Source organism: Aquarana catesbeiana, linkage group LG06, assembly GCF_042186555.1.
Source record: "Aquarana catesbeiana isolate 2022-GZ linkage group LG06, ASM4218655v1, whole genome shotgun sequence".
Classification (NCBI taxonomy): domain Eukaryota; kingdom Metazoa; phylum Chordata; class Amphibia; order Anura; family Ranidae; genus Aquarana; species Aquarana catesbeiana.
The window spans coordinates 148,741,415-148,754,933 of record NC_133329.1 but is presented as its reverse complement, the minus strand read 5'-3'; the positions used below and the strand labels follow the sequence as shown (position 1 = coordinate 148,754,933).

The following is a 13,519-nucleotide window of genomic DNA, read 5'->3' as shown; positions in this document are numbered from 1 at the left end:
TCCCAACACTGTAATTCCCTGCTCATCTGCCCCACCAATGTTCTCCCTTTCTCATCTGCCCCACCACTGTACCTCCCTGCACATCTGCTCCACTGCCATACCCCCATGCTCTTCTGTCTCACCACTGAACCATCTTCTCAACTGTCCTAACACTGAACTTATCTGCTCATCTGCCCCACCACTGTAACTCCCTTTCTCATCTGCCCCACCACTGTAACCCCCTGCTCATGTGTCCCACCGATGTACCTCCTTTCTCCTCTGCACCACTTTGCACATCTGGCCCACCTCTGTACCCCCCTGCTCCTCTGCCCCACCGCTGTAACCCCCTGCTCATCTGTCCCACCAATGTACCTCCTTTCTTCTCTGCCACTGAACCCCCCCCCCGCTCATCTTTCCCACCACTGTAATCCCCTTCTCATCTGGCCCAACACTGAACCCCCCCCCCCGCTTATCTGCCCCATCACTGTACCCCCCTGCATTTCTGAACCCCCGCTGAACCCCCTTCTTATCCTTCCCCCCACTGTACCTCCCTGCACATCTGCCCCACCACTGTAACCCCCCTGCTCATTTGCCCCATCAATGTACCCCCGTTTCTCCTCTGCCCCACCACTGTACCTCCCTGCACATCTGCTCCACTGCTGTATCCCCATGCTCTTCTGTCTCACTACTGAATCACCTTCTCATCTGTCCTAACACTGAACCCATCTGCTTAACTGCCCCACCACTGTAACCTGCTTTCTCATCTGCCCCACCAATGTACCTCCTGCACATCTGTCTCACCTCTGTACCCCCTGCTTTTCTGCCCCATCTCTGTTCCCCCTGCTCTCCTGCCCCACCACTGTAAACCCCTGCTCATCTGTCCCACCAATAAACCTCCTTTCACATCTGACCCACTGCTCTACCCCCTGCTTTTCTGTCTCACCACTGAATCCCCTTCTCATCTGCCCCAACACTAAACCCCCCTGCTCATCTGCCCCAACACTTTACCTATCCTGCTCTTCTGTCCCACTGCTGAACCCCCTTCTCATCTCTTCCACCACTGTACCTCCCTGCACATCTGACCCACCGCTGTACCCTCTTCTCATTTATGATATGCGTGATACGCAGAGTGGTGAAAGGAAGCAGAGATGAGACACATCTACTTGTCCTGGCACACTCATCCTGCTGATCCACCTCTCACATCCAGCCCACGTGCATGTATGTGATGTCACATACAAGCATCTGGAATGGATGCACAATGATGAGCTTAGGTCAGGGGCATTTTCTGAAAGCAGTGGGCCTGTATGCAGGATCATAAGTTGGGCCCCCACAGCTGAGAAAAAGTGTGGCACTCTGCGCCAAAGGAAAAGTTGGGTGTGATTTTCATTGCGCTGAATACTGGCTGTGGCTTAAAGGGACACAGAGTGCCGGGGTTCAGTAGTAAGTGATGCAAAGGTTCAGGAATCATTTCAACAAAGTTTCCAGAAGCTCAAGAGCCCATTCACACAGGGGCAACACGACTTCCAGCACGACTTTGGGAGGCAACTTGGACACGACTTGAGTATGAATCACAGCACGACTTGGGGCAACTTACAACACAACTTGAAGTCGCCTCCAGGACAGGGAACTTTACAAGTGGCCAATCAGAGCTTATCAGCTGTGTGTGAGAAGGAGGGGGCTGGCTGTTTAGTGGAGGAAATTACTTTCTGTTTCTTTTCTGCTTCCTGTAAAGTTGCCTCAGTATGAACAATGGGTACAAGTTGCCTTCAAGTCGGATTGAAGTAGTACAGGAACCTTTTCTGAAGTCGGAGCGACTGCAGTAGTGTGCATTAAGACAGATCCATTCACTTACATTGATTTTTTCGTGTAGCGCGACTTGAGGCGACTAGGGGCGACTTGGGGCGACTTGAAGTCGGATCCAAAGTTGCCCCTGTGTGAATGGGCTCTAATTCCACAAACTGTCACCTGATTGTGGTTTTCTCAATCACAATGAAATACCTTCTTTCTGAGATTGGTAGTGGCAACCAAGCGAGTCATCTTCCTCCAGATGGTGGGCGGGGCTAGCAGGACTGTGATTGGCTTTAGCAGTGGCCAATGACAGTCGTCCTCCTCCTGGAAACAGGGACCGCCCCCCCCCCCCCAGCAGAACTGCACCCAATCTCTTCCCTATCACAAAAGCTGACAATGGCAGCTACAGCAAAGTTAGAGAACCAATGTTTCCCATCTTTTACATTGTGTGGGGATCACAGTAAACTCTGAAACTGGAATTCATCAGTGTCTCACTGACACTTCCCTGCGCTGCTCTGATGATGGGGAGAGAGTCGAGTGCCGGAAAAAGAGGCTTTGCATGCTGCTTGCGGCACCAGTGCCGGTGGTTGCCTACCCCTGTGGTAAACTGTTTTGTTTCATTGTGCATGAAGTGTCTGTTCTGGCTAGGCAATGTCTTTGCCTTAACTTTTTAACTTCAATATGTCACAATAGGGAAGCGTTGCTAAAACTGGAGCACTCAGAACCTGGGGCAGCTGTGCATGATAGCCAATCAGCTTCTAACTTCAGCTTGTTTAATTAAGCTTTGACAATAAAACCTGGCAGTTGGTTTCTATGCAGAGCTGCACCAGAGTTTGCATGCTCCAGTTTTAGTAAATCTCCCCCAATGCGTCATTAATTTCTATGCACTGTGGTTTTTCTGGGGTGCATAGGAATGCAGGGAGAAACAGAGCCGCGGGTGAGCTGCAATGCCGGACAGATCTGAACTGTAGCTCACTCAGTGGCAGTGTTCAAGTGAAAACAAGGCCTTACTGCAACAATTGTCCTGTGCTGATAACCTACTGACTTCAGATAAACCCCCCCAAAAAAGTTGAGTGATGATAGATAGGTGTTACCACAACTCAGTCATGCAAACAGGCCCTCATTATCAGTTTTCACAGTATACTTCACACCTTTTGACATGTTGTATTGCCTTATATACTATGCTTTGGTGAAACCATTGCAAAGGTAGTTATTTGTGCTTAGAACAGCATTTCATGCTCCTTTTACAAAGTGAGATAACTCTACAAGCCTCAACAAGTTGAATGGAGTGTCCATAGCAGTTAATGTTTTTACAAGCTTGAGATCTTAGACTTCAATTGTAGTCTTAATCCACAGGGCAATGCCTTACGAAATGCTGATTCATGGAGCTCATGGAGGTTTTTGTGGATGTAGAACTAATTTCTTACCATCAAATATACATTTTTGTATGTGGATCCCCAGTTTGTTTAGTAAATCGGCCTCCAAGTGTCTAACACCATTCTTATACATGATAATAATGAAGACTGCAACACCGTTATAGATGTAAAAAGTGTAACTGATATTTTCAGAGCCATAAATGAATTAAATGTTCTGTTGTTGTATATGGATCATCTGCATCAATGTTTTTTTGAGCCGAGTTACATTTTGACTGCAATGGACAATTCACTATACAGTATATGGATATTCCATGCAATGCTAGTTGACCTCTGTTTGCCTTGCACTGAATGAAACTCTGCACAAACCATGTGCAGGCGAAATAATCTAAATATAGATTTCACTGATCGCTTCCTTTTGCAATCACATTTCTGTGAGATTGGCGGGAATCTATGCATGTTACTGTGCACTGTAAATTGTTTGTGTTCTGTGCTGTGTATGTGATTGTTGCACTGTGATTTGGGTGATGGCTCATTAATACTTTTCGTGCATTTCTAGAGTGACAAACGGCACAATAATAAGCATGGCTGCTTGACTGAGCGAGGTCGGGTATGTGTTATTTGATCATTGTTTATCATTTCGGCTCCATAACAAGTCATAGGAGTTTATGTTCCCTGTTCTCTGTGCTGTTTACTGCTTTTTCTCTACACTTTTACCTTTTGTTATTTCATAAATATAGTCTAAAGTATATTTGATATAACTTTACTCTTTTATTACTTACCGTATTTTATTTGTATTCTAAGCACAGGGAATGGCAAGCTTATGCTGGCCATACACTATACGAAAAATCAGCCGAACCCATTTTCGAAAAACAAACATTCGGCTGTGAGCGCAAACAATAGTGCCATCATGTAATGACCGATAAATCGTTCAGTGGACATAACTGAATGCATTTTTTGTTTGTTTTTTTTACATATACCTGGTGCAGACAGTTGAGATGGGAAACACAGTAACCTTTCAATTTATCGTTCGCAGAAAATTTCCAAACTTGTCCTTCGTTTTTTTTCAGCTCAAAAACGTCCCAACGATTATCGATTCTGTGCCCATTAAGTGGCCGAAAAACGAATGAACTGTCTAAATGACCGAATTTCAGCCAATTTTTCATATAGTGTATGGCCAGCATTACTCCTCTGTACCCAGCATTATACAGAGCATAAATTGCATTCTTCATTCATTGTTCATTATGGTGCTGGGAGCTATGAAATTGTGTCAGGTGTTCATGATTTCCATGTAACCCTCAATTCTTATTTTTAAAGCAAAAATTATGGCTAATCGTGTGATTTGCTGTATCATCATCTTGTCCCGTTTTTCTGTTGAGTAGGCTGCTGTTAAATTATTGGCATTTCATTTTGGGAAGTGGGATATTCGTGAGACATTTTAGATATTATAGATAGCAAAAAGCCTCAACTTTAAGGGCTCTTTCACACGGGGCGGATCAGTGATGATCCGCCCCGTGAACATCCGCTTGCTTAGCGGGGATCGGTGGGCAGGAAGATGACAGGTCCGTCGCTGCACACTGTGCAGCGATGGACTTGTCGGAGCGCCGCCCTTCCCTTTGGGGGATCGGATGATGACGGACCGTAGAGTCGGAAAACGGATGGAAAAGTAGGGTTTTCCGGCGTTACACTTTTCGGATCGGAGCGGGTCGGATGTCAGCGGACATGTCACCGCTGACATCTGACGCTCCATAGGGATACATGTATGTCCGTTTTTCATCCGAAAACGGAAGGATGAAAAACGGACATACGGATCCTCCGTGTGAAAGAGCCCTTAGACCTCATGCACACTGGATGTTTTTTTCTGCTGCTTTCAGGAAAATAGCGCCTAAGCGCCTTTTATTCATTCCAGTGTGACTTTTCACACTGGGGCGGAGCGCTGGCAGGAAAAAAAGCATCTTTAAGGTAGGTTGGGAGCGCTATATACAGCGATCCCAAAACGCCCCTGCCCATTGGAATGAATGGGCAGGGCTTTCAAAGCGATTTGAGAGCGCCGCAAAAAGGGAGTATTTAACTCCTCCTTTGGGGTTAAAAGCACCCTGCGAGCGGCGTTTTTAGCACTAACGCAGCCACAGCACCAGTGTGAAAGGGGTCTTAGAAGCAGTAAACCTCCACAGACACTGCGTCCAGGAGCAGAAGACTTTTGGCAGAAAAACTGCTTGACGTGCCTAAATGTGTGTTGGCGTGTCTAAATGCATCTTAATAATCTAATCTTTTAATCTGGCCATTGAAATTAATTAATGCTCAAGAGCTAAACACATTAATTAATTTCAATGGTCAGAATAAATCATTATTTTGGCCAATAAAATGAATTGACGCCCAAGCGATTGACGGGCCTAAACACATTACACGAGTTTACAGCCGTCGAGCATTTTTTCTGCCAAAACACTGTTGCCAGAAGGAAAGGAGTCTAGGAGAGTTAGCAAAATTTCCTGTGTGCATGAGGCCTTAGATGAGTTCATACTCTTTTCTGAAAAGTGTATATTTATATGTCAAGTTCCATATGTGTGTGTGGTTTTTTTTTTTCTTTTGAGGAGAAAAAAAGCCATTCAGACTGGTACCTCTAGGTACACAAACCTTGTCTTCAATCCTCTGAAGAGAACCCAGGGACCTCTGACACTGAGGGTGCTTTATAATGGAAATGTTGACCAGGTTGGTGGACCTGGTTCTCCCCTTCTCTTTGGTCGTGCTTTGTTATTTCTCTGTCACTTTGATGGGCCGTCTTACTAGTAAGGTGCATTGGAGGCGAGCCAATGCTTGGTTATCTGCTTTACAGAGCTTGCTAGGTTTAGGCTCTGCAGAGAAATGCAGGCAGCATGTTTGCACTGTTTGGTACCAGCTAACCGGTGTAAGGACTTCAATTCATCCACCCCCCCCGGTTCACTTAAACACTGCAGTTAGAATGGGGAGCAAAAGGTGAGTGAAGTTTTCCATTCTGGATGGTATCATTGTGTTCTAAAACCTTCTAAAATTTCACGTTTCACTAAGTGAGTATCTTACATCTATTTATTCTTTCAGATACATATAGGTAAAAATTGTTGTTTGCAATGACTGTGACCATTCCATTAGGGTGCAGTTGCCAATTTCCCCATTTTTTTTTTTTTTTTTTTGCAGCATTAGGGCAGATTTACTAAAACTGAAGAGTACAAAATCTGGTGCAACAGTGCATGGTAGCTAGTCAGCTTCTAACTTAAGCTTGTTTAACTAAGCTTTGACAAAAAACCTTGAAGCCGATTGGTTTCTATGCAGAATTGCATTGGATTTTACACTTTCCAGTTGTGAATCAATCCCACTGTGCGCTAATATGAAATGTTTGAATCCCCTTGCACTACTGAAAATAGTCTAGCTTGGTGTCCTGAGGTTGCCTGGTGTTACAGCTGTCTTATAGAACCAAGGAAATTGTCTGCCATGGCACAGGCTATACTATTACACATATATATATATTGGTCTGACATATAAATAATAAAGTAATGACAATTAAGTATGATCTGAAGCAGAAATCCCAGAGGCACTACCAGCAAAGTTCACCCAGAAGATTGGAAATTCCTGTCTGGTTCAATTTTTCTATCTGTTGCCACATGTGTCTGTCCATACACACGTGTAGAATGCATATATATGTGTATATTCTCAGAGAGAGGGATATTTTGTTGGTTAGAACATACCCTAAAGTACATCTGCTGTCAGATATGTATAAATACACATAATAGGCATTTAACGTCCATGCATGCTTTGTTAACCATTTAATTCCAAAGCATTTCTTTGCCTGCCTTTACGGATTACAAAGCAGCATCCCACCTCTAGGTCAGCGTTTCTCAACCTTTTTTCCATCATGGCACCCTTTAAAATGATGCAAAATTTCAAGACGCCACAAATTAAATGTTATTTATCAGTGGGAATCCTGGGCTTGGGACAATGCACACAACTATTTTGTTGAAATTTACATTAACTTTACATAAGAGGTCTCCCCATCACATCAAAGTTCCCCCCATTATGTCAGCATTTCTCTTCACATCAGACCCCTCATACATGGGAGCCCCCCTGAGCTTGCAGTACCTCGGGGTAACTCAGACAGCACCCTGGTAGAGAAACGCTGGTCTAGATAACTGTATGCACACAGTTTATGTATCTGATTCTGTTGTCCCTTTCATCTGTGTGTGTCTAACCCTGTTGTCACTTATTGTGTACATGCCTAAACTGATTGATAAAGATCTCAAATAAAGATTTTATGGTGGGAATGCATCTTGTCAGTTAAAACATCTTTTTTGCATTCACTACTAATCTTTATTTATGAATGCTCTGTTCAACTTGTGCGTAATCCCTTGATTGTAATAAAATGTTATGGACTATATGTTGTTTACTTTTATTTAAGAATTCATCTTTCACTCCAGGATGAGAACTAAAGCAATTGTCTCTCACACACAGGAGGCCTGGAGACATGCCATCCAGAAAGCCAAGCAGATGCCTGACCCATGGGCTGAGTTTCATCTGGAAGACATAGAAACGGAGCATGCGACCCGACACAGGTCTGTTTATCTCTTCTACCTTTTAAGAGATTTCAAAAGAATAGCTTGAGTGTAATGTGCTGGAGGCTTTAGGTCACTCTTGAGATTGTGGATCCCACTCTGCTGTCGGATATGGCAGGCGGCGGGGGATGGGGGGGGCGATCTGTTTCCCTTATGACTACTCCTGTTATATTTATTTAAAATAAAATCACCTTTAAGGCCTCATGCACACGGACGTTTTTACAGCCGCTTTTTTGAGCATTTTTTGCAGCTTAAAAACGCCTGTCTATGTTAGTCTATGGCTTCATGCCCACCTAGGCGTTTTTGAGCTGCAAATAGCATAGGCGTTTTTAAGCTGTAAAAAAAAAACCCAGGACCAGTGGGTTCTGAGAGACGTTTTTCAGCTGTAAAAACGCTCTAACGCTCAAAACCGCTCAAAAACTCACCAATTTTTTTTAATGTTTTTGATCCATTAAAAAAAAAAAAAAAAATTTGGAAAAAAAAAAAAAAACGCTAACGTGGAAAAACGCCAAAAAGACCCGCTAATAAACGCTATTGCAAAAATGTTGGAAAAAGTTTAAAAAAATCACTGCAAAGATACTGGCGTTTTCATAACGTTATTTTAACATCCGTGTGCATGAGGCCTAAAGCATTACTGCAGACTAAATATACACACAGTTGAAATGCATATCTGTGAATTGTCATATTTACCAAAAATGTTTTTGCAATTCTGTTCAGCCAGTCTTGTAATCAAAGAATCCCTGCAAGATGCTATAATAAGGTTGGATTTCTGTGCTGCATCACAGCTGGATGGCTGATTCTCTGCCAGTCTGCTGAACAACCGGTGATCACCAAAATGATATAGTCATCTCTCATCTAATACGACTTTCTCCTTCCACCTGTAAGCTCTCATGGTCTTTGATTTAACAAAAAAAAAAAAAAAAAAAGCTTTCATGGTCACAGAGGTATCAGACATTCTGCAATGTAGTAGAGGCATCAGAGCCAGGAACCAGAGAGCTGGTCAAACCTGCATCACATTTTCTTCAACAGCTTTGAACATAGTGTGAAAGCTGTAGATACAGATTGTAATGCTGATTTGAATGAACAGGTAAGCACATTTAATTGTGTTTTGTGTTGGGGTTTCAGTACCTAAGGTGTGGCCATGCATGTGAAAATCTGCATACACAAGTAATCACTGGAAGCTAAGCAATTTACTACCCACAAGCTTGATCGCTTTGTCAAATATAAAGTCTAAACAGGAAAATTAATTGATGGCTTCAATACAGTTAATGATTAATTACAACCATGAAAAAAACTGTTAATAGGTCAGAGGTTTGGGGGCGGTGTTGATGGGGGAATCCCTCTTGTAGAGCCATTGTGTTCTCCCTGCTGGAGGTGTGTGTGTGTGGGGGGGGGGGGGGGGTGTCAGGGGAGGCCGCCTGCTAGTGGCTATAACAGCCACTGGCAATAATCACATGTAAATTCTGGCAGGCTAGTTGTACCCAAGTTGGTGAATCGATCAACCTGAGTACATTCAGCCTGCCCATACATGGTTGAAATTTTGCCCGAGATCCTGCTGAACGGGCCAAGATTCGAACCAACTATGGCTGGCTTTACTTGGGGCCTCATTTTGCCTAAAGCTGTCCATACACCCAGAGATTTCTATCACTTAGCCAGATGGATGAATCTCCACTGGCGGCTGTTGTATTATGACAGCCAGTGCCTCTGGCTGTCAGAATACCCGAACAGTACCTGTACATGTTTGGATGCAGCAAGGCTCTGTTCGGCCGACAGTCTATAGCCAGCTTTAATCTGTCTCTATTCATAGCTCATTCAACAGGCAGCTGGTAAAGAAAGTCACAGTAGTAAATAGTGGTGTCACCTTCCTAGCTTTACAGTGCTTAAACAATGCTGTATCCTGGCCTAGGCCGACAAGGCCCAGGCCTAGGGCAGCACCGAAAGATTCCCCGCCGGCTTACACTGTTAGTGTAGTGCCAGTCTTATGGGGCGGAATGGGCTGAGAGGCAAATTAGTCTAGCGCCCCCATAAAGCGGCCGCACTGCTTCCGGTATGCGGGCAGCCGGCATTCTAATTTTGACTGTCCTATCATGCTGGACCACAAATCTTCCTCACTGTGCTATATGTTTTCTGCTGCACCATTGGCATGGTTATATCTTCTTAGTCCTCTCCATAAAATTATCAGAAATTTGTGCTTAAAGTAGAACTATGGGCAACACTTTTTTTTTCATTTTGGAAAGAGTAAGGGAGGGTTATAGCCCCTGTCAGTTTACCTTTTACCATCCCTGTCCCATTGCAGATGGGCCCTCGAACTAGTGTTCCCACTCGAAAATTTCAGGGCGGGTCTTAAACAGCAAGGGGCGTGGCCTTGACAGGAAGGGGTGGGTCATATTTAAATTAGGGGGTGCACAAGTTTAGTCAGGCCTAGGGCAGCACAAAACCTAAATACACTACTGTGCTTAAGGGAGATGCGAATTAGAAGAGTGGCTGAACAGAATTACAAAGATTTTGGCACATTTGAAATACACATAAATGCCCATCAATTGTATTTTGTACTGTCCATTGATAAAATAAAGACCGTTGTCTACAATTTTTTCACAAGCTGCTTCTTAAGGAGCATTTAGAATATACTTCAGAAAGCTATGCATTGCTGAAATGTCACTGTGCTATACAAGGTTTTTGTTTTGCTCACATTGACCTGCAGTTGCAATTCAAGACGAGGACTTGTGTTTAGAGGTCTGCAAGTGGCTGCCAGGCTCGTACACTTGGAAACCTGGTTGAGTTCCAGGAATGTTCCCAGTAAATTTGGAATGCTTCCCTGTGACACGTAGCCTTATGGTTGGGGAGGTTTAGGTAATATATACAGCCAGCTAGGGATAGGACACTGCATTTTCATGCGGTTTAATCTGCTTTCACAGCAAAACTAATTTGTTTTTTTCATTCTTCTAAAAGTATTCCTAGTTGTTAATGTGGACTGTGACAGGAAGTAAAGGGTTAACACTGACTGCTAAGTGCGGTCCAATTCACAGGGTCGGCTTTTACTTCTGGAGATCCGTTTCAGAACTTTAAATTAGGTGACAAATTTCTTTAAATAATCTAACTGTTCAAAAAGCGTGTCACCAAGCATCCCTTGTGTTTTAGTGTTTCTCAGAAACCTCCAAAAAGCATATATACCAGTACTCCCTAAACTATACATAATGTTATGGGCCCTGGAAATAGGAACATGGCTGCTCCCTTGAGAGTCCCCATAATACTGGACTCAAATAAAAAATGCCATCACCTTTTAGGTTTGAATATTAGGGCGTTGACAAAAAGTTGTACAACCTGTTTCTTCTGTTCAGATAGATCAGTGAAACATTTAGAACTGCTGTGACCTGCCAAGTCCCCATAATGAAAACGCTTTCCTGCAAACGCAACCACCAGAATTATTTTTTCTTGTAAATCAGCAAAAGTCTATTACAGGTTTCCAGTGCAAGTGTACAATAAGGAATGAATACATATTCATCTCAATATGTATAGAAGGACTTCAAGGTACACATAGCTTGGTTTACATTCTAGGAATAATCTATAATAATATATCAAAAAACCATTCCAAAAGTTTATCATGAATAAACAGCATCTTTAATCATACAGCATAGCAAGGGTATTAAATATATCACAGAATCCTGTCTGGCACAAGGTCAAGAGGCAACAGACCAGACATTGCCAGCTGCTTCTCTCACACTTATTTTCTAATTTATTAGGGCACCCCCTATGTTGGAAAATAACATGCTCAAGTCATAGGGTATGTGTAACCACCAGAATTATTTTTTATGGTAAGATACATGAAGTATGTTTAAAGTTCTAGCAGCCCCAGCATCTCTAGCAAGTGTGTGGTTATTTCTTGATCTCAAGTTGCTAAATGGGAGATTTACGTCTTCAAGGAATCAGTGGATGCAGGGTGTTGTCTTTTTATGACCTAGAACTGGTCTGCATTGACATGAAAAGAAGGGAAAACTATATAAGAATGCTGACGTTTTAAAATTTTCTGCACTTTGGGGATGGTTAGTGTCATTTGGAGCCCTATAGAGTAAAGCTGGCCATAGCAAGCGCTGGCCGAATTTCGATCTGTCTATGGGCAGTCTGGTTGTACTGATGTCAGTCCATTCATGAACATCGGTACAACCAGCCTGTCAGGTGTTTTTGCCCTCTTTTTTAGCTATAGATGCTGGCAGTGACCATTGTATTCTGCTGGTGGGGAAGGCTCCCTGCTGGTGGAACACAATAGCGCTGCAGTCAGTGTTAATGGGGGAATCTAGCAATTTTCTCACTGAAGGAAAGAAAACTGCATAATATGTGGCATAATGAATAGGTGTTTGGACACACAAAGGGCTGTTGTTTCTCTGGAATTGCAGTGCTATTTTGTTAGGAGAACAGTTTACATTTGATCAGCCCTTCATGGAGTCCTAGCCCCACCTGAACTGGAAGCATGTGTGCTTCAGGAGGATCTACTCATCTAAGTTATGATTTATGTCTAATGTCGTAGAACGTGAGCCAGGATTATGCTAAACATAGTCATGTTTTTTTAGATGGCTCAGCTGCTCGGGTAACATCATACAGGGTCCTTAAAAGGCCAAAAATAGAACAGTAAGGGATGTTTGTGCTGGGGAGAGCATTGGCCTCTTGACATGAAGTCTTCATAGTCTGTCTATGCTGAGCCATGTGGCTGTCTGATTCTGTTACTGGGCTCATGCTTGTGAGTTTACTAAACATTTCCTAAAAGGATATTCAACTTTTCGCTCACAATACTAACAATATTTTATAATACTTTTCTACGGAAGTGATAGGTTTTGAAACCAATTATAATTTGGCTCAGACCTTGCATCAATTTTATCCAAAAATGTCACCTTTTAAAACCTAAATAACTAACAGATACCCACCTTTAGTTTGAATGCAATAAATGCACATTATCATAGATTCTATATGACATTAAATGAAACTGTATTGTGGAGAATGTAAAGGCAACTTTCTGCAATAGTCATTGCCTGTCTGACATAGGCATGCAGATCAGATGTTGCATGCTTGTCCTAAGTCAGGAATGGCAGCCTACTTATTTCCCTTTACAGTGGGGATGGCAACTTTGACCCTGTCTGTACCACCAGTTTTGAACACTTCCCCTTGTGATAGATAAATCACAGGAAAACTTGTAGGTACAGTACACACCTTAAACAAAGGTGCATAAAATCTGGATGGCAACCCCACACTGTGGCACACAAAACAATCATTGTGACTGTGGTGGTGGGGAAGATTCCCCCACTGTCTAGTTTTTGTTACTGCCTGTTTCCCCACTGGAGAGATCCATCCTCATTATTTGTCCCGGTGGCCATTGTCTACAATACAGAAAGAGATGGGAAATCCAAAAACGCTCATTCTTCATTAGAAGCAGAGGCAAAGGTACATTTTTTCAGTGGGGACTCCCGTTTTGGTGACAGCTGTCTAAAGCTGGCCTTAGATGGTTCGAATTTGGGCCAAGATTCGAACCATGTATGGGCAGGCTGAATGTAACCACATTGATAGATTGATCAACTTGCAACTTGTGTAGAACCAGCCTGTCAGATTTTACATGTGATTATTGCTAGCAGCTATTATAGCCGCTAGCAGTAATCAGAGTGTTCTCCCAGCAGGTATGGTTTCCCATCCGCTGGGAGGGATTACTCCATCAACACTGACCCGTGGTTACAGGAAAGAAAATTGTTCCCTCTATGACCGGCTTATCAGGGGAGTTGTGCCTTTAGGAAAGAAGTGAAATAATAGCAGTTCCCA

At 43.2% G+C, this 13,519-nt stretch overlaps 1 protein-coding gene across 3 annotated transcripts in view; it reads left to right on the top strand.

The window, feature by feature from the left end:
• EEF2K (eukaryotic elongation factor 2 kinase) overlaps positions 1-13,519 on the top strand; it is a 142,856-nt gene that overhangs the window by 69,738 nt on the left and 59,599 nt on the right. For 2 of the 3 annotated variants that reach the window (XM_073591041.1, XM_073591039.1), the window contains exons 3-4: positions 3,700-3,750; positions 7,620-7,720. In XM_073591041.1, the coding sequence (XP_073447142.1) occupies positions 3,700-3,750; positions 7,620-7,720 (152 nt within the window). The remainder of the gene's footprint in view (positions 1-3,699; positions 3,751-7,619; positions 7,721-13,519) is intronic. The other variant, XM_073591042.1, reaches the window with a different exon arrangement.